This window comes from Marmota monax, unplaced genomic scaffold, assembly GCF_021218885.2.
Source record: "Marmota monax isolate L192 unplaced genomic scaffold, Marmota_monax_Labrador192_F-V1.1 WCK01_AAM20220418_F8-fsc00397, whole genome shotgun sequence".
NCBI lineage: Eukaryota > Metazoa > Chordata > Mammalia > Rodentia > Sciuridae > Marmota > Marmota monax.
Genome location: NW_026692162.1, coordinates 230,792 through 258,439, shown reverse-complemented (window position 1 = coordinate 258,439; position 27,648 = coordinate 230,792). Strand labels below are relative to the sequence as shown.

At 52.9% G+C, this 27,648-nt stretch overlaps 1 protein-coding gene across 2 annotated transcripts; it reads left to right on the top strand.

Annotated features, from left to right (window-relative positions):
* The first annotated feature begins 277 nt into the window (after positions 1–277).
* On the top strand, positions 278–27,646 carry Grap (GRB2 related adaptor protein). 2 transcript variants are annotated; one of them, XM_046420666.2, is made up of 5 exons: positions 290–494; positions 9,217–9,314; positions 14,279–14,401; positions 23,856–24,024; positions 26,292–26,626. In XM_046420666.2, exons 1-5 carry the CDS (start codon positions 417–419, stop codon positions 26,475–26,477), a joined length of 654 nt encoding a protein of 217 aa, XP_046276622.1. In that variant the 5' UTR covers positions 290–416; the 3' UTR covers positions 26,478–26,626. The 2 variants fall into 2 exon arrangements, with proteins under 2 accessions (XP_046276632.1, XP_046276622.1); XM_046420676.2 differs by lacking the exon at positions 23,856–24,024 and having other exon boundaries at positions 278–494; positions 26,292–27,646.
* Positions 27,647–27,648: the final 2 nt, after the last annotated feature.

Here is a 27,648-nt window from a genome sequence, read left to right as displayed (position 1 = left end):
CTGTGATTCACAGGTGGCTTGCACGTCAGATAAGGAGATTGGCCTTAATGTGGCAGGTGCCAGAGAAACATGGGGGACTAAGGTTTTAGAAAACGGGAGGTGACAAGACACAGTGCAAGATGGATCTGTGGGATTTATCCTGTTTGATCATGTGTGACGTGGGTACAAAGGTACCCCATTTCCAGGCTGCACTTGGCCACTGGGGTTAGAGGCAGTGACTGGGTGGCTCACACGTCCTCCCTGCTCGGGTGACATGTCTCTGCTTCCTGTTTCTCCCCCATCAAGGGCAGTTTCGGTCTCGGCTTCAAAGAACAAACACACACTCAAAACAAAGGAAGACAGTCCTTGACTGCAGAGGAAGCAGGAAGCTGCCGGTCCTGCTTGGAGCCCAGCTGCCGGAGCCTGGGGACAGCAGGATGGAGTCCGTGGCCCTGTACAGTTTTCAGGCCACGGAGAGCGACGAGCTGGCCTTCAACAAGGGGGACACACTCAAGGTACAGTGGTGGGCTGGAGCCAGGCTGAGGTGGCCCTGCATGGGGTGGGGGTGGGCTAGAGGCACTGGGTCCCCAGGACAGCCCCCGCCGGCAGGTCTCTGGAGGACGGGTTCGGCTTCTCTAGTTATGGACCGTGTGATTCGGGACAAGCTACCGCCTCCCTTGGAGCCTCAATTTCCCCATCTAGGAAATGGGGAGATAGTTAGTGAGTCCCCCTTTGGGGGGACTGTTGTGAGTATCCAAGGAGATGTTATTAGAGTGGCTGTCAGGGGTTGTTGGTTCAACCCCTAGTTCTCCAGGGAAAAGAAATTTGAAAGAATTGTTGAGAGAACAAGAGAATCGGCTAGAGAAACGAAGAGACAAAATGGGGGTGAAAGAGCGAGAGAGCGCATGTGCTGTACACACACCAGAGGAGGTGTTAGGAAAGAAAGATCACCCAGTGGGGCTAACGTAGCTGACTTCACTGTCAAGAATGAGCTTCCTGGCAGTGTGGAGAAAAGGGAAAATGGACTCATCCTCAATTCATTTCTCTTTGTTTGGGATCCTTTTGAAGGAGATGGTAGGCTTCAAGATGTCATAACAGATGGGTCTGTGGACTCTCTCTCTGGGGATGTTCTTGCTTATCTGTTTGAATCTGACAACAAGAACCCAGAAGCCAGATTTCATGCCAAGATTTGGACACTGGAGCTGCCAGTGTCAGTACTCATCCTAAGAAGTTAGAGCCCTTTCCTGGGCCTGGAGCAGTGGATATTAGATTGGATGTCCCTCCATTCTGGCCCGTTAGCCATGTTCTTGGCTGCAAGCTTCAAGCATGAGAAGGGGCAGGAAACCTCTTTTTGCTACTGGCCCCCACACTCTGCAGTGTAACCAATATCCCCTTTAAGTTATTGGGGTGTAGAGGACTTGCACCCTCATTTTGTGAAACTGAGGCCACGGGAAGTGCTCGGTGTGGGGTCAGATTTGAACCTATGTCCCTTTGACTCTGCAACCCACATCCAGTCCCCTGAGACACGGCACAGGCTGGGCTGGGAGCTGGGGAGGTTAGTGTTGGGGTCCAGAGGAGTTACATGCCCTTGAGGAATTACCCTTTTTTTTTTTTTTTGCGTTAGGATATTGGCACCTCGGTCCACCTGAGTTGCTGGCTCTGGGCCCGTATACACGTGGCCCACTGAGGCTGGGAACAGGCTGAACATCAGGACTGGGTGATGTTCAAGGCCCTAAGCAACTTAACGAGACCCCATCTCTAAATAAAATATCAAAAGGGCTGGGGATGGGGCTCAATGGTTAAGCGTCCCTGAGTTCAATCCCTGGTACCATCATCACTACCACCAACAACAATAACAACAAACTTATGACAAATGACTGATGTCTTTTTGTGAGGATCTAAATCTAGTTCAGAGGCCTCCGCGATTCACCTGAAAGCAGCACGGGATTTCTAGATTTTGGGGTTTGGGAAGGAGGGAGATGGCGAGGATAAGGAATGGAGTAAGAGGCCCACCCAACCAGGAAGGACTAACTGGAGGTGGATGTGAGCAGATCAGTGGGGTCCCCCAAGGCAATTGCTGAAAAGACTGGGGCATCTTTCCTTCTCTCCCAGATTTCTGTGCCCTCCACCTCTAGATGAGTCAGGTTTCCCACTCACCTTCGCTAAGTGTTACCGGATTCTGGTGGGTTTCTGCTAAGGAAGGAGTGAGGTCCTGATCTCCCTTCTCTGACTGTAAGCCCCAGGAGGGCAGGGCCCATGCTGGAGCAGCAGGACCCGGCACACAGAAAGCTTCCAATAAGATATGGGAAATGTGGACCGGAAAGAAGAGGCAGGAGGAAGACATTAGCTGACACTGGGTATTAACTCTACCAGGGGACTTGTATCCTTAGAGAGAGGTGGTAACTGGGGTAATGCAGGCTCAAGGGGGGATGGAGGGGTGACAGGCAGTGGGAGAAGCCGTCTTTTCCTTCATGCATTTCACAAACCCTGAGCTACTGAGCACCCACTCTGTGGTTGAGCACCCACAAGGCATCAAGCTAAGTGCTGAGAGTATATACAGGGAGGTGGCTGTAGAGTAATAGTGGGTAGGAGAAGGGACAGAGGCCGCTTTAGGTGGGCTGGTCAGAGCAGTTTCTTAAAAGAGGTGACACCTCGGTTGAAATCTAAACGATGAGCAAGAACTGGCCATGCAAAGAGCCGGGGGAAGAGAACAGCAGACTGGGGAGAGAGTGGTCAGAGGCTCTGAGGAGGGGCTGTACTAATATGTTTGAAGAATTGGGGGAAAAAAAAAAGACTGTGTCTAAGAAGGAGGGCATAAGGCTGAGGTGGGGAGGCACCGAGGTGGGCAGGAGTCAGGGCCTGTTGCAACGACAGGTGAGAAATGAAAGTAGCTCCGAAGAATTTAAAAACTTACATCAGTCCAGCATGTAATCCCAGCAACTCAGGAGGCTGAGGCAGGAAGATTACAAATTCAAGGACAGCCTCAGCAACTTGGTAAGGCCCTAAGCAAGTGCTCTACCACTGAGCTACAACCCCAGCCCCAGCAAAATGTAATTTTGTTTTTAAATAAAATATAAAAAGGGCTGTGGATGTGGCTCAGTGGTTAAGTGTCCCTGAGTTCAATCCCTAGTATCGCCACCACCACCACCACCACCAACAACAACAACAAACTTATAATAAATATTAATGTCTTTGATAAATAAAGAGATGTTATAAATCAAACAAAAATCACAAATAGCATAATGGAAAAGCGGGCAAAGGATAGGAACAGGAAAATTGCCTGAGAATGTGAGCAATTTCATCCACAAAAAATGAGTAACTTAAGACAAGTAACTCCTTTTCCATTTGTCCAATTAGCAAAATTTAATTAAAAAAATTTCTTTTAGTTGTAGGTGGACACAGTACCTTTATTTTATTTATTTATTGTTGTGTGGTGCTGAGGATCGAACCCAGTGCCTCACAGGTGCAAGGCCAGTGCTCTACCACTGAGTTACAACCCCAGCCCCAGCAACATGTAATTTTAAAAAGAGTCTCTAAGGTTGTTGAGATTGTGGGGAAATGTGTACTTTCACATGTGGATGGTGAAGGGGTAAAGTCGTGCAATCATTTTGAAGGGCATCTGGGAAATATATAAAGAGCCTTAAAAACATTATCCAGGCATAGTGGTGTGAACCTGTAGAGGTGGCTTCTGAGCCTTTTGTATTTTCTTCTTTATTCTTTCTGTATTCCACGGATATTCTGCAATAAGCAAATACAGTTAGTCCTCCAAAGCCACAGGTTCTGTATCTGGGGATCCAACCAACCTCAAATGGAAAATATTTGGGGGAAAAAATTGCTACCATACCAAACATGTGCAGAACTCTTTTTCCTCTTCATCCTCTAAAGGGTACATTATAATAGCTATTTACATTTTATTAGGTATTGTAAGCAATCTAGAAACAATTTCAAGTATTCTCGGGAGGATATGTGTAGGTTATATGCAAATACTACACATTTCATACAAAGACACTTGGGCATCTATGGTTGGCTATCTGTGGAGTGGAAGTTGGGGTCCTAGAATCAGATCTCCCTGACACCAAGGGACAACTGAATTCCCTCCAGGGGGCCAGGATTATGGTGAGGCAGAGGATCTCATTCTCTCAGGTCTGTGCAAGTACAAGGTCAAATTAAGTCATTATTTAAATCTTTTTTTTTTTTAAAGTGTAGTTCCTCCCCCCCATGCCCCCTCCCATTCCCCCCCCCCATTCCCTGCCACCCTTGCTAGGGTTGAAACCCAGGGCCTTGCACATGCGAGGCAAGTGCTCTTCAACTAAGCTACATCCTCAGCCCTTTATTTAAGATTTTGATGGAATTTTTGTATTAAATTTTTTATTAGATTTACAGAAAAATGGAGACAATAGCCTAGTGGGATTCCCACATGCGTGTTCCAATATCCAGCTTTCCCCTTTATTAACATCTTACATGAGCATCATGGTACATTTCTCACCAGGAGTGCACTAATACCGATACACTATTATTAACTAACGCCCACACACAGTTTTGTGTTCATTTTTATTTTTTAACATACTGCCTTAAAATATTATTTATCTTGATTCCTGGGGTTTTTTTGGCATCCTTTTAAATTATGCTAGAGAACTCACCTGCCTCTTGTATATCACCCACTTTTTTTTTTTTTTTTTGGTACCAGGGATGGAATCCAGAGGTACTTAACTACTCTGCCACATCCCCAGCCCCTTTTTAATATTTTATTTAAAGACAGGGTCTCTCTGATTGGTTTAAGGTCTCTATGTTGCTGGGGGTGCCTTTGAACTCGTGATCCTCCTGCCTCAGTCTCCCCAGCCACTGGGATAACCCATGTGCACCCGGGTCCAACACTACCGCCCACTTTTCTAGAACCATTTTGCCCTATTAATGTTACTGCTTTGTTCACCAGGCACAACAAAGCCTAGGGTCTCTCTTGCCTAGGGCCACAGTGAGTGGCTGGTGGCTAGCCCTTCCCCCACTGGGGTCTGGGAGAGGTTGCGAATTCCTGCAAGGGTCCTGGTCTCTGATCCAACAAATGCCTCCTGAGCGCCCCCGATGGGCCAGGCCCTGCTCCTGCAGCACCAGCCGTGCAAGTCAAGTCCCACTCCAGCGCCCTGCAAGGAAGTGGGGTTGTTCCAATGGGAACCTTGGTTTTAGATGAAACCTCAGTGGCAGATGGACTCCCTCTGGACACATGAACGTCACTTCCTGGGACAAGGCCTCCCTCTTTGAAAAGTCAGGCATTTCTAGGTGGACAGGACCCTACTGCTTCTGGCTGGAGGGGGAGACTCAGTGGCTCCACTTCCCTCTCTCCATGGACAGCCTGGCCTTTGGGACCCAGACTCAGGAGCCCCCAGCCTTCTTTACCTCTTGGAGAAGGCTGATGGCACAGGCTGAGCTCCTGCACCAGCTCCTCAACAGCCTGTCATTGAGTCTTGGCAGTTCTGACCATTTCTCAGCACCCTCAGTCCCTCTCCCCTGGTCCAGGCCTCCATTTCCACTCACCTGGAAAGTGCACTCAGAGCCTGTCCCTCCCAACTCTAGACCTACTGGTCTCTTTTCAATCCAGGCCCAGAACTGGTCCCACCTCAGGGCCTTTGCACTGGCTACTCACTGGCTTCCTTCTTATAATTCAGGGCTCAGTCCACATGTCACCTCCCCAGAGAGGCTTTTCTTGACCACTACAGCTGCCCGCTGTTGACACTCTGCCTGCCTCCACCCGACGTTTTACACACGTGTCATCCCGGTGCACAATCGAGCACTTACCCCTACACTAAACCACCTGTTTACTCGTTCCTTTCCTTATTGATGTCTGCCTCTGCCCTCTACAGCGCAAGCTCCTGGTTCCTGTTGCTTCGCCAGGGCTCGGCACAGTGCCAGGTTCACAATAGGTGCTCAGTAAAGAGCTGTTGAGTCAACTCCACGAGGCAGGGAACAGTGAGGAAGGAAGGTCACCTGGGCGGGAGGCCCCTGCCGGTCAAAACCTGAATCATCTTGGGCAGTGGTATTTCATTAGCGCGGAGCCAGTCTCTTGTGGGAATTCCCGCGTCTCCAACTTTAGAGCCATGTTGGCAGAAAGAATTGAGCTCACATCACCATAAGAACATTCCTGGGTCCTCTGAGGTGACAGGAAAACAAGACAACATAAGACCTAGACCTATGACATTCCTGTGTCCACGCAGGGTGTTGTAGCCCCTGAGAGATTGCCATGTCCACCGAAGGCCATGAATGTGGCCATTTAACAGAAGAAGAAACTCAGGCCATGGCTACAGAGAGCGTCAGAAGCAGATAGAGATGCAGATAGGTCCCTAATTCCTGGCTCCAGGGCGCCTTTCTTAGAAGCCAGGGTCAGGGCAAGTGGTGCACAGGCCCTGATTTTCTCATTTGGTTGGGGAAATCATTTTGTTTTGCTTTGAGGGAAAGTTTTCCTGAGCCAGCCACCTGCTTCCGTCTGTCTCTGGGGCTGCCACCTTGTTCAACCCCAGGGCAGGAAGGAAGGGCTCACCCTGGCTTGGTGGCCCGACAGGCCTCAGGCCTGAGCTGAGGGAATGAATCCCAGCTCCACCTGGCAGAATTTCACTAAGTTAGGACCCTTGCATTGGCCTGGCTGCCCTTGGGTGTATGATTAGAAGTGGATTCGTAGAGAAGTCCCTGCTATTGTATTTGAATGTAGAAGAGCTGATACTGGTGTAGGTCCTTCCATGGCTGACGGTAGTCATGGGTGGAGACCAAACTGAGCTGATTTTTCCAGTCTAACAAAGAGAAAGAGATCAGGTCTAAAATTGGTTCTGATATTTGTGGAGAGCTGGGGTGGCTCAGTGGTAGAGCCCTTGCCCAGCATGCACAGACCCTAGGTTCAATTCCCGGGACCATAGGAAAGAAATGGAAAAATCAGTATTTGTTGAAACTCTCATGTGTTAAATGTATATTACTAGTAGAACAAATCCAATATCCCCAATTCAATTATATAAGATACTTGAAGAGCCTTTGTTTTGCATCTGATTGACCCAATCATCATACAATTAATAAGAATCATGTCATACCTACTTCTTCTTGGCTAACGAGGAGTTGAAATAAATTGTTGGCTGTGACCAGAATTTGCATAGTAATAAGGAATATAAGTTAACTTATATTGGGATCTGAGTGCATACATCCTAGAGAAAATTCTCTAATAGGTCATGTGATAAAAAGTGATACTGGGGGGGCTGGGATTGTGGCTCAGTGGTAGAGTGCTCACCTAGCACGTGCAAGGCCCTGGGTTCCATCCTCAGCACCACATAAAAATAAATAAATAAAATAAAGGTATTGTGTCCAACTACAACCAAAAAAATATATATTTTTAAAAAAACGATACTGGTATAAATATTATTGAGAAGTAATTTAGTTTAAAATTTAAATCAAAGAGTAAGTCAGGTGTGGGGGTATATCTGTAATCCCAGGTATTCAGGAGACTGAGGCAGGAGGAGCACAGGTTCAAGGTCAACCTCAGCAACTCAGGGAGACCCTGTCTCAAAATAAAAAATAAAAAGGCTGGGGATGCCGGGCCTGGTGGCACACACCTATAATCCCAGCAGCTCAGGAGGCTGAGGCAGGAGGATCGTGAGTTCAAATCCTGTCTCAGCCACGGCAAGGCATTAAGCAACTCAGCGAGACCCTATCTCTAAATAAAATACAAAATAGGGCTGGGGATGTGGCTCATGGTTCAGTGCCCCTGAGTTCAATCCCTGGTCTCCGCCCCCCACCCCCACCCCCCAAAAAAGGCTGGGGATGTAGCTCAGTGGTAGAGCTCCCTGGTACAGTTTCTGTTTCTCAAACAAACACCTAAGAACAAGATTAAAGGTTTGAATGGTTATTCAGTGTCAATTGGAGATGATAATTTTGTATCCAGTGAAGGAATAAGGCTAACTGTGAAAGCAGAAAAGATAAAAAATGTCTACATAGTGTGAGTGCAAATGATTTTCATGTAAATTAGTAAAAGTTATGATAATGGGAATGTAAGAATAAGGAATGATACTAAAATAAAAGAGGAGAATATGTACCCAGTGTTTGAAGCCTGCTCTAGAAATGACAGGAAAGTTGTACCCTTTGTCCAGAGACAAAGTGGGAGGTAGAGTGGGGGTAAAAAACTGGTAGGCCAGGGGCTGGGGTTGTGGCTCAGTGGTAGAGTGATTGCCCAGCATGTGTGAGGCACTGGGTTCGATTCTCAGCACTGCATATAAATAAATAAAATAAAGGTCCATTGGCAACTAAAAACTATTAAAAGAAAAAAAACAAAACAAAAAATATTTGTAGGCCGGAGTCCCCCTAGACCAACAGAACCCAAAGCCACAGGCTGACCATAGAGGTTCTGCCTATCCCCTGCTGCGTGGCCTTGGCTGAGTTACTTCCCTTTCTGGGCTCATCCATAAAATAGCATTTTAGGTGAAGGTTGCTTGGGAATTGGAGTGACCCATGGAAATTGTGCCTAGGAAATGTAGGCAGGAACCCCAATTTCATGTGGTCACCCTCCTAGGCCCAGACCTGCTCCTCCCCTCTGTTCCTTGGTTGTTCACCCACAGCAACTCGCCACCCCCACTCTGGTGGTTTCAGTTCCTCTCTGCCCACCTGTGAGGCAAAGGAGGCTTCTCGGGCCTGAAAAGGAGCCCGTGGGACCCAGCAACCAGCTTGTGCAGCACACAAACCTTGTTCATTTGTGTCGCAGTGCCTGTCCCTCCCCGTTCTTGCCCCTGAACTTGAACTGTAGAGCGTTTGACATGTCAGTCCCCCTTGGGTAGCCACTCATTTCTGAGCTTAGGTGGGGGCTCCCTGATCTTCCTGGGGACCTCCAACCTTCACCCCAAGGTGCCCTGCATGGTGGGCACACGGGTAAGACCCCGTGCTAGGGGACACAGCTCAGGATCTGAGGAGCCCTAGATCTGCTCCCAAGACCTCAGATCTGGTTGCAGAGCCTGTGAGTCCATCTCCAGCCACTCAAAGCTTTCAACCCCAAACATCTGAGTTTCCAACTGTCCCACAAAAGCTCCTGAAGATGGGACCCAGCTGTCAAAAGGCTGGTTCTAACTCGACCTGGGTGACCTTGAGCAGGGCCCCCTGCCCTCCTCTGTAAATGGGCTCAGAGGATGATCCAGATGAAGCCCACCTGGAGCCTTGCAAGTCGAAGGTGACAGCTATTTCTTCTCAGTGACTGAGTGGCTGTGTCTGTCCTGCTTGCAGATCCTGAACATGGAAGACGACCAGAACTGGTACAAGGCTGAGCTCCGGGGTGCTGAGGGTTTCATCCCCAAGAACTACATCCGGGTCAAGCCCCACCCGTGAGTAGCCTCAACCCCTGACCTTGAGCCTGTGTGTCGCTGCCCAGCTGGCCTGGCCGGGCCTGCTCTGCCAGGAAAGGCATTGGACATCCTGAGGGGAAGTGGACACTGGCTGAGCAGAGTCTGGGGCCTGGGCAGAGTGGGAGTTGTGTCTGGGCCCTAGGTATCCCGGTGCCTGGCACCTACTGGCCCCTGGGAAGTCCTAGGTCAGGTTCTCAGCAGGTAGCACCCAACATCGCTGCCCTTAGGATACTTGGGGCAGAGTCCAGCCCAGAACAGCCCAGGGAGTTTAGAAATCTCTGGAAAAAAAAAAAAATAACAAGTGGAAATGGTTTAAGTAACAGTCATTCAGCAGACATGGCCCTAGCTCCTGGAGACATAGAGGTCAGAAGAGCCCTGCTTCATGGGAGACACAGGACATGAAGGACATAGCACATGAGAGGGTGACTAAACAGGCAACGCTTCTCAGGAGAGAAAATCCCAGTGAGTAGGATTTTGAAGGATGGGTAGGAGTTGGTTACCTAGAAAAAGCACCCACCCTTGGGAAAAGGTCAGGGGTAGCCCAGGGAGAGCGACGAGGGAGGATCCATGATGTGTGGGTCGGGCAGGAGGCCCTCAAACGCCAGGCCAGGTAGCAGAGAGTCACGGAGGTATTCAAGGAAGGAAGAATGCAGTCAGAAGTGACTGAGGTGGCAAGGCTGGTGGGACAGTTGGGGAGCTCTGACGTGTAGCTGGGGGTGGAAGACAAAGGAGGTGCAGGGCCAGGGTGGAGCCCCAGGGGTATTTCCTCTTTATCTTCTTTTGAGTTATTTTTCCAAAGCTGCCACCACCTCCATTTCCTTTGCGGGGGGGGGGGGGGGGGGGGGGCCAGCCCCAACCCGCCCAGGTCCCCAGTCACTCCGCCCCCAGCTATAGGCATTCCCGGCCTCCCTCCCTCCCCCGCGGAGGTGCAGCCTCCAGTCAAGGGAGGGGGCAGGTGGTGCGTGAGGAGAGAGAGGTGGTGAGGACTCCACCAGGGCCTGAGTCCGGGCCAGAGGAGCCAAAAACAAGGACAGGGGCCCGGTGAGCGCCCTGGGCCAAGTGTCAGGCTTCAGGTGGAGGCTAAGGCCTGGCCAAGTTGGGAGGCGGAAGGGCCTCACGCTGCTGAGAAGCCCTGAGCAGAGGGTTCCATTTGCTCAGGTGAGGGACAAAGGATGACAGAAGGTCACACTGCTGAGGCACCACGGAGGGTTCCAGCCTCCTCTGGGGTCAGTTCAGGCTACTTGTGCCTGGGACAGAGCCAGGCTGGGGTCAGGCCCTGGAGGCCCAGGGCTAGTCTCAGCCTGGCTAACCTGAGCACCTGCTTGGTCCCCAGATAGTTCTGGAAACACTCTAGCTCTGTCCCTGAGTCAGCCATGATGGCCTTCGTGGGGAAGGAGGGGACCCGGAAGGCCTTGTGCCTGTGCCAGGTCCCCTCCTTCCCTGAGCACCCAGTGTCACCCCCACCTCCCCCCAGGAGACCATGATGCAGACCCAAATGCTCCCAGAGCCGGCCACATAGGTCAGGGAGGCCCCTGACCTGGCTGAGTGGCCAGTGGGGGCAGGGAGAGCTGAAGGGTGTGTGGGAGGAGGGGCATGAACTACTTCGTCACCCATAGTGGCAGCAAGCACCTGCAGGCAGCCGCCATTTATCCTCCCAGGCCAAAAGGAGGTGAGTACTATCAAAATGGTCTCACAGGCCGGGAGACAGAAGCACGGAAAAGTTGAGTGACTTGTATAAAGTCACACAGTAGAATTGCAGATGGGGTGGTATGGGACCAGGGTGGGGCCGGCCAGGAGGAGGGCTGGGAAAGCTTGTCAGAGCAGCTGCAGGGCTGGGGAAAGTTCCAGACGTGAACTTGTGGGGCAGCCTCTGGGAGGGGCATCTCTCTGAGCCTCGGTTTCCACATCGATGAAAGGGGGACAAGGGCTGGGGTGGTGGCTCGGTGGCAGAGCGCTTGCCTAGCATGCGTGAGGCACTGGGTTCCATCCTCAGCACCACATAGAAATAAATAAAGGTGTCCACCTACAACTAAAAAAAAAAATTATTTAAAAAAAATTGTGTTCACCTACAACTAAAAAATTTATTTAAAAAAAAAAAAGGCGTGTGGGGGACAACACCAAGTGGTTGAAAGAGAGTGGTGTTGGCGTGGAGAGAGGAGCTGGGCTCGGGGGGCCCTTGAACTCCTTCCTTTAAGCTGCCACGGTGGGGGGCAGGGCTGGCAGGGGGTGTGGGGCCTCCCTGGGGTGTGACACCCTCTGAGGGCCATGGCCGCCTACGCCCTGACGTCTCCTGTGGGGGTTTTGAGGGTTCTTCAGAGACATCTGGCCCCCTGGGAAACTCCCATCCAGCCACGGTTGGAGGAGGGGCTATGGCACCTCCCCTCCCTGGTCACCCTGACCTTGGGCCTGCCACTTCCCCATCCTCTAAGACTTGCCCAGGCAGGGGATGGCAGGCAGACTCCAGCCTCCGGGTTTCCCGCCAGTAGGCGGACAGCAGTGACCTAGAAGCTCATATCTGGAGGTGTGGGCTCGCCTACAAGTAGCCCCTGGGAGGCCACGTGAGGAGCAGGGATGCAGACAGGGACGGGAAGGAGCCCCTTGCTGCTGGGCAGCTGGAATCCCATCCCCTTGTGGACGTCAGGGAGATGCGTAGAACATGCTCCTAGGAGTCACACCCCCCCCCCCCCACGCACACCCAGGGGCAGGGAGCTGGGTGTCCACCTCCCTGCTCCAGATCGTCATCACTTGAGAATGTTCCAGGGCCTCAGCCTGCCCTGCACATGGCAGGCCAACTTTGCTCCTGACAGACAAAAGCCCGGGCACGTGCCCGGCAGCCTTTACTGAGTCGAGGCAAGAGCAGGGACACAGGCAGGACACAGAGTACCCTGGCAGCCCTCCTGTCCCCTGCTCTCATCTTTGAGGCCTCAACATCTGGAGACGGCAGGAAAAGTCACACCTTGCATCTCCACCCATGCCAAATGCGCCCTGGCTCAGGAAGTCCTCATGGAAGGAGGGAAGAGGCTCAGGAAGTCCTCATGGAAGGAGGGAAGAGAAACACGAGGGGACACAGGCTCTGGACCCTGCCCTGGCCTATCGTGGTCCCACCATGAGATCTCCAGCTGATCTGGACCCCAGTTTCCCCATGTGAACAACAAAGGGGTCAGAGCTAAGGCTGGGCTAAGGTCCAGGAGTCAGGAAGCCAGTGGGGACCCTCTAGCCTCCCTGTGCTAGGTGTCTTTGATTGGGCTGCTGTATGGGAAGACCAGACTGGGTGGCTGATAAACAACAGATGTTTATTTCTCACTGTTCTGGGGACTGGGAAGTCTAAGATCAGGGCTGGCAGGTTCAGTGTCCGGTGAGGGCCATTTCCTGGTTCATAGATGGCCATCTGGTAGCCATGTCGTCGTTATGTTGTGAAGGGACAAATGAGCTCTCTGGGGTCTTTATTCTTCCCCCTTCGTCCATTTTTTGTTGCTATAACAGAATACCCGACTCTGGGTAATTTATAAAGCACAGGGGTTTATTTAGCTCATGGAAGCTGTGAAGTCCAAGAGCGTGGTGCTAGCTAGCATCCACTTGGCATTTGGTGGGGGGCTTCTTAACAAGGCAGAGGGCATCACAGAGCAAGTGAGCTTGAAAGCAATCACTTTTATAACCAAGCCACTTCCTCAATAATCCACTGATCCATGAGTGGATTACTCTATTAATGAGGGCAGATCCTTCATGACCCAGTTTCCTCCTGGTTGTCCCAAGTCTCAGCACTGCTGTGTTGGAGGCTGTTTCCAACACTTGAATTTTGTGGAGACATATTCAAATCAGGCAGACATAATCCTACTCATGTGGGCACCTCTTCACCTCCCAATGGCTCTACTTTTAAATTCCATCTCATTGAGGAATGGATTTTAGTATATGAAAGGTGGGGAATGCAAGTTGTCAGTCTATACCAGTGGGTGAGACTCGCAAAGAAGGCAGGGGAGGCTGGGTGAGTGGTGCACGCCTGTTATCCCAGTCATCTGGGAGGCCGAGGCAGGAGGATTGCAGGTTTGAGGCCAGCCTCAGCAATTTAGGGAGGCCCCTAAGCAACTTGGCGAGACTCTGTCTCAAAATAAAAAATAAAATGGGCTGGGGATGTGGCTCAGTAGTAAAGCATCTCTGGGTTCAATCCCCAGTATTAATAATAATAATAATAAAGTGTGTGTGGGGGGCACGGCTGCCTGGAACCGTCTTGGGGGGAACTGAAAGAGAAGTTGGATTCCAGTTTCCCTGGGGATCTTCAAGAGACTAGGCATTTATGAGACACCTTCTCTATACTCTTGGTTTACTTACTTGAATCCACCATCACCGGGCATGGTGGCACACGCCTGTAATCCCACAGACTCAGGAGACTGGAACAGAAAGATCGCAAATTTAAGGCCAGCCTGGGCAACTTAGCGGGACCCTATCTCAAAACTTAGATAAATACAAAAATAAGTAAATAGGTCTAGGGATTTGGCTCAGTGGTAGAGTGCCCCTGGGTTCATCTCCAGTACCCCCCCCCTACCAAAAAAAAATCTCTAGGCCTGGGGGACAGTGTAGTAGAGCCCTTTCCCCCACCCAAATCATCTACTATCTAAAACAGAAGTTAGGCTGACATTGGTGCTTATGGTTCATGGGAATTTAATTTTTTTTTTTTTTTGCTCATCTGGGTGCATATATACCTGTAGGAAAGGTTGGTGAGATTCAGGTGCCAAGGCACTGGGGTGGTATCCCAGCTCCTGCCTGCTTCAACTGGCTTTGCGGCTCTAGGCCTCGGTTTCCCTATCTGTGAAATGGGAACAACCCCATCTCCCACATCTTAGGACTGTCTTGCGGATCGGTGACATTGAACACCTCAACATCGTGCAGTGTGTGTGTGGGGGGGGACCTGGCCTGCCCACTGCCTTCACCAGCCCCTTTCTCCACAGGTGGTACTCGGGCAGGATTTCGCGGCAGCTGGCGGAGGAGATTCTGATGAAGCGAAACCATCTGGGAGCCTTCCTGATCCGGGAGAGTGAGAGCTCCCCTGGGGAATTCTCCATCTCTGTGAAGTGAGCTTGGACCTTTGGGGGGTGTGCACCGGAAGGGGCAGGGAGGCAATGTCCAAGTTGAGCCTCTGAGAGTGAGAAGGGTGGGGAGGGCATCTCTGTAGGAGTGACCCCAGTGGAGCACCCCCGGGTGCAGCCCAGAGCAGATTCAGGCCAGCTGTGCAAAACCTTGAAGGTGGAGAGTTCCAGATGTTACTCCCTGAGCAGTAAGGAGCCCTCAAAGCTTCTTTGGGAGGAGAAGGAGGATGTCATTGGGCGGGGTGGTGAGAGATGGCGCATGGCAGAGAGCACTGAGGTGCCCAGGGCAGGTGTCTCGAGTGTACTCTGTACAGGATCCCACCAAATGGTGATGATGAGAGGATGAACCCTGAGGCCAGGCTGGCTGCCTGGGTTCTCATTCTGGTGGTTACAATTTGCTGGCTCTGTGACTTTGTGCCAGTCGCTTAATCTCTCTGGGCCTGTTTCCTCACATGTAAAGTAGGTTATTGCGAAAATGAATGAGGCTGGGAGGCGGGGGCAGGAGGATGGCAAGTTCAAGGTTAACCAGGGCAGTTTAGGAGACCCTGTCTCAAAATAAAATAATAATTTTTTAAAAAAGATCCAGAGAGGGGCTGGGGATGTGGCTCAAGTGGTAGCGCACCCGCCTGGCATGCGCGGGGCACTGGGTTCGATCCTCAATACCACATAAAAATAAAAATAAAGATATTGTGTCCACCTAAAACTAAAAAATAAACATTAAAAAAAAAAAAAGATCCAGAGAGCCTGGCACAGTGGCGCACGCCTGTAATCCCAGCGGCTTGGGAGGCTGAGACAGAAACATCAGCTAAGTAACTCAGGGAGACCCTGTCTCTAAATAAAATACAAAATAGGGCTGGGGATGTGGCTCAGTGGTTGAGTGACCCTGTGTTTAATCCCCATTACCCACCTCCCAAAAAAGATCCAGGGATGTAGTTCAGCAGTAGAGTATTCCTTGATTTAATCCCCAGAATTAAAAACAAAACAGTGCCCCCCCCAAAAAAAAAAAGGAAAAAGAATGACTAAATGAATCAATATGGTTAAAGCTGAGGGAGAAAATATTTTACCCTATTTAGAATAGTGGCATTGCAGCAGGTGGGCGTGATAGGGATTATTTAGCATAGTGACAGGGTGGCTTCTCTGTCCTGGCATGGTGTGGTGGGAATAGAGGTGGAGGTGACGGGGTCAGGCTCCTGGCTGGTCTCTGTCCTTCCTACTCCCAGGGCCCGGAAGAGCATGGTCTAGATGCACAAATCCAAGGACTAGTTACTGAGCTCAGAGCCCTGGTGTGCCAGGCTGCTCCGGAGCTGGGGAAATAGCATTAAAGAAGACACAGCTGTTGTCCTTAAGGATCTAAGTCTTGGCAAGGGAGACAGAGAAAAGAAAACAAATAAATGCAGAATGAACCGAGGGTGGTGGTGGTGGGGACTCTGAGGAGGTGGCAGCAGCATTTGAGCCAAGAGCTGAACGAGGAGGTGGAGGCTACTCAGGTGCCTTCGAACGTGGACCTGGGAGGAGAGGCTTCCAGACAGAGGAACAACCAATGCACATGCCCTGAGATGAGCATGCAAGAGGGCCCGGGGAGGTGATGTCTGAGTCGGGCTCAGAAGCATTAGTAGGAGTTTGGTGCACAAGGAGAGGGGAGGATATTTCAGGCACAGGAAACAGCATGTGCAAAGACCCAGAGATGAGGCAGTGAAGGGTGTGTTTGGAGCCAGGGTGAGCAAGGGCTGGGAACCTAGGGGTTCCTCAAAGAGACAAGCAGGCCAGATGGCAGAGGGCTGACGAGGTTGTGTTTTTCTTTGAGCAACAGGGAGCCATGGAGGGTCTTCAGCAGAGGAGAGGTCTGATCAGCAGCAGATGCCTCTGGCTGATGTGAGGAGGAAAAACTGTTGGGGGTGAGGGGGACAGCAGGGAGGAACCAGGCAGGAGGTGGTGGTGTCTAGGACCTAAGGGGATGAGGTGACTAAGTCTAGGAGGGGGCATGATTGTGTGCAGTGGGACCCACCAGCAGGACTAACTCTCAGGGCTTCTGTGACCACTGTGGGCACAGAGCCTGGCACCAGAGGCACTTGTTGGGCCAGTTCTTATTGCTACTATCAGAGCCAGTATTGGGGTGAAAGATGCCACCTAAATATCACTGGAGCAGAGGTGAGCCCTTTAGTAGCTTCTCACTGTGTGATCAGGGCGTCTTCGGGGAGCACCCCCAGGTAGCCATCTCCCCACCCGGGCAGGAAGGCTGCTCTAGTGGGGAGATCTGATGTCATGAGAGGTCAAACCTCCCCTGTACTTATTCAGAGTCCCTCCTGAGACCCCACCCCCACCCCCAACCAGCCAGCAGCTTGATCCATTCCCCCTGTCGCTGGGAACAGGCTGGTGATCCCCAGGGACTGACTGGGTCGCGGTCTCTGAGCCTGTTTCCCCATCTGAAAAGCAGGGTGCTGCAGCACGTATGTGCGGTGGGGAACGGAAGGGGGAGTCCTGCTAGTAAGTCCTCGGGGCCTGCCTGGATGGCTGTGGGCGTCTGGAGGCCCCGCAGGTTCCCAGTCCCCACGCCCCGCCAGGCTCCCTGCAGACCCCGGGAGTCACTGCTTCCTCAAAGGCAGGAAATGGCAGTTTTCCAAGTGGTGGCTGTCCGGGGGCCTGGTCATCTCCAGGGTATGGCGCCCGCCAGGCGGGCTAGTCTGGATTCGAATGACTGCTGGAACCACCCCCCCAAGCCCAAGGTCACCCAGCAAAACACGGGCTCAGGGGACTCAAACTGCTCCTGGCGCCTGAGCCAAGCGGGAGGCATTGGCCATTGGCTGGTGCTGCCCTCTTCTGGCGGTGCTCTGTAAGTGCAGCCCCAGCCGGGGTGGGGGGGGGTCGGACCAGAACATCTCAGCCTGGGAATTCGTTCCTCAGCCCCACCTTTTTTTTCTTGGTACCGGGGATTGGACCCAGGGGTGCTTAACCACTGAGCCACATCCCTTGCTAATATCAGAGCCAGTATTTATATTTTATTTAGAGACAGGGTCTCCCTGAGTTTGCTTAGGGCCTTGCAAAATTGCTGAGGCTGGCTTTGAACTGGCGATCCTCCTGACTCAGCCTTCCGAGCCGCAGGGATTACAGTCCACACTCTTTTATTTTAGCATTGGCTGTGTGTGCGGGAGAGAAGTCCGATGGGATGGGAAATAGACACCCTCGCCCAGAGGGTTTCTGTAACAAACAGATGAATACAGGAAATGCAATAGACATGCTCTGCAAGAATCTGAAGCATTAGTAAGAGTTTGGTGCACAAGGAGAGGGGAGGATATTTCAGGCACAGGAAACAGCATGTGCAAAGACCCAGAGATGAGGCAGTGAAGGGTGTGTTTGGACAGCAGGTCCAGGTAGGAGGGGAGATGGGCAGTGGTAGGGAGCAATTCTTAAGTAGGGGGAATCAGACCAAGGTGTCCTGGGAAGACAGCTGAGAGTATAACTCAGAGAAATCTTGGCACATGGCCCGGGCTTCTCTATCAGGGCACCCAGACCAGGTGTCCCAAGGTCAGAACCAGCAAGAGCTTCCCAGGCTCAATGGCGGAGGTTTGTGCACAGCACCACCAGGTGGCGATCTCGACCCTTACTTCCTCCCAGGCTGGGCTCAGGTTTCTTGGGTCCTGCTCCTCCTCAGTATACCTCCCCTGTCTTGGGGCTTTTTGTATTCTTTGGAGGGGGTCAGTGAAGGCACCTGAGATTTAAATGGGACTTGTAGTTAGGAGATTTCCAATACCTACTTTTAATGCTGGGCAAGCTATCCTCTGGCCCTGTTTCCTCATCTACAAAATGGACATCTATATGAAGAGATTAGTATGATGAGTAGTATATAGTAAGTGTTCAATAAACACCATTCAAAACCCTCAGGGGCCGTACCATGTGCTGGCAGCGGGGAGTTGGGGGTCCCTTTCTGACCTGGAAGGCGGCTCCCCATCCTCTCTCTGCCCATGAATCCAAGGCTATCAGAGGGGAGACAGTGACCTGGGGAGCCAGCGAGCCCAGGTCCCTTGCTGACTTTTCCCTGGACCTGTTGTGTGACCTCAGGCAGGCTCTGGCCCTCTCTTGTCTCTAACAGCCTCATCTATGACATGGAGAAGACCATGATCCCTGATGCTGTGAAGTCCAGTAACCCAGTGGCCATCCAGGAAAGTCTGGCAGATTGCCCGGCAGATTGGGTTGTGAGGAGTCCTCTGCCCTCGCTGGCTTGATACTCAGGAACTCTGACCGTGCTACGCCTGGCATTCTCCCGCACACTCATGCCAAGCCCTATAAAACTGTAAGAGACGAGGTTTATGAGCCTCACGCTGCCTCACAGAGCAAAAGTGACCATAGCTAGCTGCCCTTTATGAGTTTACAAAGGATTGTGTTCCCCCCCACACCTTCAAGGAGCACATGTGAGCTGGCAGCTAGTGGGCTGGGGGCCGAGGCTGCCATGTAATGTCTGAGCTCCTATCCAGGCCCCAGGGACTCTCCGGTGTTCAATGACAGATTGTCTGCAAGTGAGTGTTTTGCTTCCTTTTTTGGTCAGTCAGTAGTGCCCTGGAGTCAACGGATGTGTGTTTGCCCTGCACATCCAGCCACTGAACACCAGCTGCGTGCCAGGCCCTGTCCTAGGTCATAGGTGCTAGCAGCTCGGCCCCCTAGAAAACAGGTTAAAGCTTCATGACCTCGAGGTACTTGTGTTCTGCTGGGGTGATCTTGGATGATGATAGAGGATCCAGAGGAAAGGAAGCAGAGAAGTCAGGGGTGCCCTTTTAGACATGGAAAGACTGGCTGCATGCACAGATAGGGAAGAAGGGAGGGAATGTATTTGATTCCTGGGAACCTAGTTTGTAGGGAAGGAAGTGAAGCTCAGAGAGATGCAGTAATTTGCCCAGGGTCACACAGCAAAGAATGGCAGAACTGGTGCCTACTGACTTTCTGTGCCCTGACGGACGCTTTCCCTGAAACCTAAACACCCGGCCGGGGTCTCTCTCTGTTAGCTAGCTGTGTCCCACTCCCTCTCAAGGTCAGCTGGATTCCATTTCCTGTCTGCTGCAGTCCTTTTTCACAGATGGGCAAACTGAGGCCAGAGAGACCACGCCCCATAGAAATCCTCCACTGGGCAGTTAGCACCCAGAACTCTGCCCTGTTGGGCCCACAGCCCTGGTTGGGTAAGGGGGGGGGGGCGTCCTGGACTCCTACCCCCACCCACTCAGCCTGGTTTTCCCAATCTAGGCTGCCACCGTCATTTTTTGCTTCTGCTGCTGCCACTAGGCCAGAAAAACCCGCTGGGCAGGACCGGCTGCCCCAGCATTAGACCTGACTTGGTCCCTGGGGTTTTCCTGACAGTCAGGGCCTCAGCCCAGACCCTTGTCCCTTTGGGTATGTGGGTGTCAGGTCACAGGCAGAGACAGACGTACCCATGACTGCTCCTCGAGGGACCCACACATGCAGTCACTTCCCCGGGGCAGGAGACAGGCAGAGACACAGGCCTGAAGCACACACCCTGAAGGTGCTCAGTGGAGACTCACGAAGCCCAGTACGGCCCACTGCAGGGGTTCACACTCACCCCAGGCCCCCCTCAGGCTCCTGTGGCCTCCCTTCCTATTCCAGCTGCCCAGGGCTCACCGCCCAGAGCCATCTGCACCCCAGACAGACCAACAGGGCCACAGTCACCTGCACTCAGATCCCCTAACTCCTGTAGGCTCTGAAGTACCCCTGGGTTCTGGGGCAGGGTTCTCCAGAGAGCAGCTGTGGTCCAAGAGGTCCTCAGATGCCTCCATCTTGGCCCGGAAGTATGTATGACTAAGGCCGAGACCAGGCAGAGGAAAGGGATGAGGCATTATGTCTGGTGAAGGTATGAAGAGCCGGGCCAGAGCCAGGTCAGGCTGGGAGAGAGAACTCTCAGTTGCTGTGCTTGGGGGAGTGGGATGGAGGCAGCCCTACCTGGCCTCCTCCAGCTTAGCGCTGCCAACATGGCTGCCCATGTGGCTGCCCATGTGGCTGTGGGCCAGCTGCTCCACCCTCTGGCCTCCCTCTGCTCAGCTGTATTTAGGAAGTGTGAACAAGGTAGGGGAGAGGACAGGATCTGCCATTTGTTGACAACCTACTGTGTGCTGTGCACAGGCCAGGGGCTGGCATGTTCCCCAGATTTGAGAAGTTCTGAATTCTCAGGTTGGAAAATTCTAGAATTCCCAGGTTTCTTGTCTCTTTGCCTTATCTCATTTCCTGTTCTCTACTCCCTGACCTTCCTATGTGATCAGAATATGCTTAGTTCTGGCTAATTGTCCAGGCCACTGCGGATGACTTTCAAACTCTAAAATGCTCCCAGTCGTGGTTATATTTGGGTCGAGATCTCATTCAAACCTGCCATACCCCTTTCGTTTCCTTACTCGGGTGGGGGGCCTCCTCTACCTCAGCCTCCTCCTTAAGGCCAGCACAGAATCAGGCCTTCTGCCTCTGAACAGGGCGCCCCAGACAGAGTCATTAGTTCCCTATTTCCTGACCAGCCTTAGAGTGACAGCCTTCCCCGTTTACCCTAGCCAAAGTCCAGGAAAACCCCAAGCTCTTCCCGAGCACCATGTTGAGGAGCCGTTGGGCTCACAGGCTGCCTTCGGGCAGCACACGGCCTCTGGGAGGCTACAGCAGGCCAGACAGGGTGGGGCCCCCTGTCCCCGTCTGCCTTCCTCAGCATCCCGGGCACATGGACGCACGTCCCACACCCGACAACACCATCAGCTTAGTCACCAGGAACAATGCTCAGTGATGCCACCGAAGAGACTTTGCCTCAGGTTTGGGGACCATTGCTCCACCTGCTCCAGAGCCTCTGCTCCCACAGGGAAAACTGGCTCCTTTTGAGGGGAGCTGCCCTAAATGTTGGGTACATCAGAGGGGGGTTGGGCCTGCTTCAGGGCACCTGCTTCTGGGTCACGATGCCTGGCATCTGGAACCCCAGTTCAGAACCTCCAGAAGCAGGTTTGAAGAAAAATGTCTTCTGCTGGGCACGGTGGCCCATGCCTGTGATCCCAGCAACTTGGGAGGCTGAGGCTGGAGGATCCAGAGCTTGAGGCCGGCCTGTGCAATTTAGTGAGACCTTGTCTTGTTTTTTTTTGTTTGTTTGTTTGTTGTTTTTTCCTCTTCTCTAGTCAGCAGCAGTATCCATTGGTCAAACACCTGATGTGGCTCATTTTGGGGGGTGGAAAATGGCCTTTTTTTCTCTCTCTTTAAGATCCTGTCTTAGCACTCTTGAGGAATGAAACTTAGGTAGGGATGCTCCATTCCCAGAGTTCCACCTAGAAGGGACCCCAGGGCCTACTCTGCCTCCCTGCCCTTTCAGAGCCCAGTGTGCAAGCCATCGTGAACAGTGTGTCACAAAAAGGCTGCAGGAGGCGCTTAGGGACCTGAGGAACCTCCCGACTCACGAGGGGTTCTGAGCAAAGGTCTGGAGGTGCTGAGAGGGTCCTCCTCTTGACTCTGGCCAGGTGGCGGGAATCCGAGGGTACCTGAAAAGCATCTCTGTCTTCTCCTTCTCCCTGTGGTGCTGGGATTGAACCCAGGGCCTCATACATGAGAGGCAAGTGCCCTACCACTAAGCTATCCCCACAGGCCTCCATTTTTAATCTCAAATCTTTCCTCTTAAACTTGTAACAAAGCAGCACACGGGCCCCAGGGCTGAGAGGTGTAGCTACTGAACAGAAGGCAAGGGCAGGACTGAGCGAGCACGGGTCCGGGTAGCTGAGGGACACCGCACTCAGGCCCAGGAAGACTGTAGGCCTGAAGGAGAGAACCCCATCTTATAAACGCAGTGCATCTGGATTGTTTAGCAGAATTGTAATTCAGAACCCAGGAGGCATTGTGTTTTAACCATCAAGTCTCTGTGCTGAGAGTTGGATCTCACTCATTTTAGCCCCAAATGGGAACGAAACAAGGCGCAGCCCATGGCTCAGGAGGCAGAGGGGTCAACTCCCTCAAAGTGGCCATACTGCGCATCCCCAAGTGGCCTTGTCCCAGCACCCCCAGCTCTCAACCACACTAGCCACCTGCCCTCCGGCCTTCCCCTGGTTGGGAGCAAAGCTGTTCTGGGTTTTCTCTCCAGCCCCCAGCTGGGTCACATGGGCCCAGGACAGCCATGGCAGTGGCCTTGCCTGGCCCTGGTCCCAGGCTACCCTCCCCTCCCCTGTGAGGTGTGTGGCTAGGATCTAGGTTTGGTAGGGGAGGACATCATGGTCCACAGAGCAGCTGTCGAGGCCAGGGAGGGACAGTTCAGGTTTGGCCTGGCAGAGAGAACGAGGGAGGGCGGGCCTGCCTCTGGGGGGCACAGCCCAGGGAGCAACATGGCACAGCAGAATTGGACTGGGAATTCTTCTATCTAGGACATTATTAATATCATAATTGGAATAATGATTGCTATTGTTCTGTGATTCTGATCAATCAGGAAGCACGTTGGAGCCAGTGTGAGCTCAGACGTGGCCCCAGCCCTGGCCTTCCTCGCTCTGTAGCACTGAACTTGGGGCCTCCGTTTCCCCATTGTGCAAAGGGCCTGACCCCCCCCCCCCCCCTCCTGGGTAGTGAGGCAGGCCCTGCTCTGACCCTGCATTTCGGAAGGGAATCACAACCCACGTCAGCACCAACCTCAGTCCCGGCCCTGCGCTGCCCATCCTGGAGTACAGATGTGCCAAGTGTAGGAGGCTTGGGGCAGGTCCCTCTGCCCTGTCACTGCCAGATGGCTGTGTCCTTCTGACAGTTTGGAGGACAGGGTATCTGCCCAGCTGGGCTGGAAGGGACCCAGTAGTGGGCTGGGAGACTTGAAGGTGAGAAAGGAGCCCATTGGCTGCATCATAGAAGAAATGAAGGAAATGAGACTGGCTATGTAACCAGAGCCAGATCTTTAGTCTGAAGGTGCTAAGACTTAATCCTGAGGGAAATGAGGAAGGTTCTTGGGAGAGGGAGAGGGACAAAAAGCATCCGGTATACCTGAGATCCTCTCCTATTAGTAGGCTTTGTTCTGAGTCAGGATGATCTTAGGATTCACTCCTCAAGGGACCGCAGGGATTTGGAATGGGCAAGGGAGGGAGGAGAATGTCACATCTGTGGGGGATAGTGAAGAGGTGTGAGAGAGATTATCTGTTCTGGAGGTAGCCCATTTAATGTTGCCAGTAAACCACTGCATTTTCTGCTCACTTACCCGAAGTGAAGTGCTATCACTAAGAGGAAAGTGAGGTTCAGAGAAGTTCAGGACTAGCCTAAAGACTCAGCAAGAAAGCGGCTTGGTCCAGAGCCCCACACCCTTCACCCCAGATTCCGCTGCCGGGGAGCCTCCTGGGCTCTTCCCCATCTGTATTTCCCTGGCTCCAGGTCTCTCCATGAGAAAGGCCAGGTTCTGGGTGGTGCTGAGCGGCGGGTGGGGAACGTCAGGATCTGAAACCGCTGTGGCCCTCTTTGCTAGCTACGGGGACCAGGTGCAGCACTTCAAGGTGCTGCGGGAGGCCTCCGGGAAGTACTTCTTGTGGGAAGAGAAGTTCAACTCCCTAAATGAGCTGGTTGACTTCTACCGCACCACCACTATTGCCAAGAGGCGGCAGATCTTCCTTCGAGATGAGGAGCCGCTTCTCAAGGTAGGGGTCAGGAGGCGGGGTGGGGTGGGGGTAGGGAGCAGGAGGCAGGGAGTAGGGGGCTGGGTTGGGGTAGGGGAGGGGTTGGAATAGGGGGAGGGATTGGGGTGGGGGTTGGGGGCGGGGTTGGGGTCCGGATTGGGGTTGGGGGCGGGGAGGGGGGGTGCTCTTCCTGCCATCTGTGTCAGAGAAGATGCCCACCATGTGCAGCACACAGGCCTGGTCTCCCTTCCCACTCCAGCCGGAGGAGGGAGCAACCCAGGTTCCAAAGGGACATTCTGGTGGCAGCTGAAACAAGCAAATAGGGAAAAGGGGAAAGATGAGGGACGCCAGGTAAAGCCCATGGGACAAACGGCAGTCTGGCTTGTTGTCAGCTCCTAGAATGGTCTGCTGCTTACAGCTGGTGCTCAATAAATGTTTGTCGAATGAATGGAGTGAGCCCACCGAGTGCCACACACCGCGTCAATCCCATTATACACATGAGGAAACTGAGGCCACATACCCGGAAGGCTCAGTCCAGGTTTCTGCTCCCCAAGGAGGAGGTGGCCTTGGACAGGGTGTTGGGCAGTATGAGCACTTGTGGGCGAGGACCTGGCTGGGCACAGGGTGTGCGTGTGTGTGTGTGTGTGTGTGGGTCCATCATACCTTGTCCTCACAATAACAGCAATTTGCCAGCCAGCCCTTTCATCAAGGGGCCCCAAGGACTAGCTGTCACTCTTATTAGGATGACAACACCAGCCAACGGGGTTATTAGCCCTGACATGCTGTTCTTCTTGGAAACAGGGGTGTTGGCAAAGCCTGGGGCAGGAGGTCAAGACATGAGGACATTTGAACTTGGGCTCTGCAGAATATATGGAGAGCATGATCATAGGAAGGGCCTGGGGAGGGGACGGAGCCAGCCCTGCAGAGAAGTTCCAGTCCTGCAGTTCCCAGCCCCCTTAAAGCCTTGCCATGCGACCTGAGGGCCAACTCAGCCCTCAATTTCCCATCTGCCCAATAGGATTAACCCTGGGGTTTGATATGCCCCCAAAGAGACTCAGGAGGTCCCCACTAGTGCATCCTCTGAAGGGCTTCTCCGCCTGACCCTGAAGAGTGCCCAACAGTGAGCTCCCAGCCCGGGGACTCCTCTCTAGCTGGGGCTCTTGCTCCCAGATACCCCTGCTGCTCACAGCTTGGATCAGCTCTACCCTGGGAGGCAGGATGGAGGTGAGGAGCCTACTGAGGTTCCAGAGCCCCCACAACCTTGCTCTGGCTTGGACCCCATCCGGGGGTGAGTGCAGAGCTGGCTTAGTTCCCTGGTACCCAGGACACCTCCTCCTTCTGGGCAGAGAACGGTTAATTAGAGTCTCTGCTGATCCTATCGCCCATCCTGGATGAGAGTCTGTAGGCTGAGATGAAATCCTGGTGGGACAGGCAGGGCCAGGGTGCTGGATGCCATAATCATGGCACCAAAAAGATGTATTGTAGAGAGCTCCTGTCTGCTGCTGTTCCAGAAATGAGGCCCACAGAGGACAGGGACATGCCCAAGGTCATATTTGGGGCAGGACTGAACCAGACCTGAGAGCTGGGAACAGCTTCAAGGGGCAATCATATTCCTCAGAGTCTGACCAAGGGCAATAGTAGTAAAGACCACTCTTAGCTGGACATCATTTTACAGTTTATAAGGCCCCACCTGTGATTTCATGCCTGGAATCAAAATTTCTTTTCTTTTTTTTTTTGGTATTGGGAATTGAACCAGCACTTAACCACTGAGTCACAACCCCAGTGCCTTTTGGTTTCTCTGAGTTGCTTAGGGCCTTGCTAAATTGCTGAGGCTGGCTTTGAACTCGTGATCCTCCTGCCTCAGCCTCTCCAAGCCGCTGGGATTACAGGTGTGTGACACCTCCCCTGGCTGGAATCAAAATTTCGTGTCTGTTGTAGAGATGGGGAAATGAGACCAGAGAAAGGCAGGTAGGGACCCTCTCCACCCTAGGACTTAGCTGCCCTTCCCCATCAGCCCTATGGTCACAGAAAAATTGGGTCAGTCTATGTTGATGAAGGGTCTGTGAAGCAGGCAGGCCATCAGGGGTCTGACCCAAGTGGAACACCCATTGGGTGAGGTGGTCACCCATCTGGCTTCAGTCAAGATCTGGATGTAGTCGACTGGGATGCTGCCCCAGCCTGCAGAGCCCACTCACTTATGTGGGACCCTCCTGGGGAGAGTCTCCATCAGGACAGCTGGGTCTCAGAGCTTCAAAAAACACCCCACTAACCTCTTCTTCCCCTCACAGTCGCCCCGGGCCTGCTTTGCCCAGGCCCAGTTCGACTTCTCAGCCCAGGACCCTTCACAGCTCAGCTTCCGCCGCGGTGACATCATCGAGATCCTGGAGCGCCCAGACCCGCACTGGTGGAGGGGCCAGTCCTGTGGGCGTGTTGGCTTCTTCCCACGGAGCTACGTCCAGCCGGTGCATCTGTGACCTCATGGGCAGCGGCAGAGCCGGCAGCCCCTTCGGCCAAGAGGTCTTTTTGCAGGAACTGGGGTCCAGAGAGAGGACCTGGACAACCCCACTCCAGGTCACATTGGGCTCAGCAGGAAGCCTTGCATTGAACTTGGCCTCCTAACTGCCTTGTGCCTCTTCATACAGATTGGGACACGCTCCCAGCACCCCAGAACTAACTACTGTGCTTAGAGACCAGGTTGCTCTTGAGGACTTCCTATTGGCTGCCAGTTGTGTGGCATCAGGGGGCGGGGTCTCTGGAGGCCCCACCCACATGCTACTATCAATGGCTCAATTCCTAGGTTGCACAGACTTGGGGCTCAACCCAGAGAACCCTAGGCTTGGTGCGTGGGTTCACCTCGGGCAGACCACTGCTGGGTCTGTCTACCCCTCCCTCAAAAGGCACTTGGATTTATACAGGTGGCTCAGCCCAGAGCACCTGGGATTACTAGGTAAACAGGAGCTTTTCTTGCAGAAAAAATGACTTTGGGCTCCATCTGGGGCATCCAGCCCCCAAAGATGCTTTGGGGTGGGGCGAGAGGACCTGAGGACACGGGAAGGAGCTGGAAGAGGTAAAAGAAAAGAAGTAAGTCCTCTTCAGTTGGCCTTGTGCACACAGACAAGCTCTGAAGAGCCAGGCCCTAGGCCCAGCCACATGGGATACCTGGACTGCACGGGATTATGTTTGTGCAGGTTCTGCCTGGACCAGGGCCCTGGCACTCTGGGAAGGCAGGGCAACCTGCAGGCCAGATGGGATGTTGGGTTTTTTTTGATGCCCTACAGGACCAGAGTTGGCAGGCAGCCTAGGTAGGGGCCAGCCTGAATGAAGATGGAATGGGGAGCCCCCAAGCAGAGCCTGGGCACCTTTGGGAGCAGGACAATTGGAAGTGGGACTTAGGAAGGCCCTGAATCCTAGGCTGATGGAGGCACCATGAGCAGGGGAGGAAGAGAGGAGGTTCCTTCCATTCCCTGGAAGCAAGCTGAGGGAGGAGCCCTGAGGGAGGGGTGCCCCCCCCCCCGGTGTTGTAGGCAGGTGGGGTTCTCCCTCCCTCCAGGGCTGGTCCAAGACCCTTCAAGCCCAAGACCCTGGCAAACCCCACTGCTCCTGACCTGGACCTGTGTATTCAAAATAAAAACCATGAAACCAATA

What these genes read in the sequence shown, in the direction of transcription:
- Grap (XM_046420666.2), top strand. Translation starts at nt 417, where the DNA reads ATGGAGTCCGTGGCCCTGTACAGTTTTCAGGCCACGGAGAGCGACGAG. An exon ending in ACAAGGGGGACACACTCAAG is followed by an intron (nt 495 to 9,216) that starts GTACAGTGGTGG and finishes TCCTGCTTGCAG; the next exon opens with ATCCTGAACATGGAAGACGA. An exon ending in ATCCGGGTCAAGCCCCACCC is followed by an intron (nt 9,315 to 14,278) that starts GTGAGTAGCCTC and finishes CTTTCTCCACAG; the next exon opens with GTGGTACTCGGGCAGGATTT.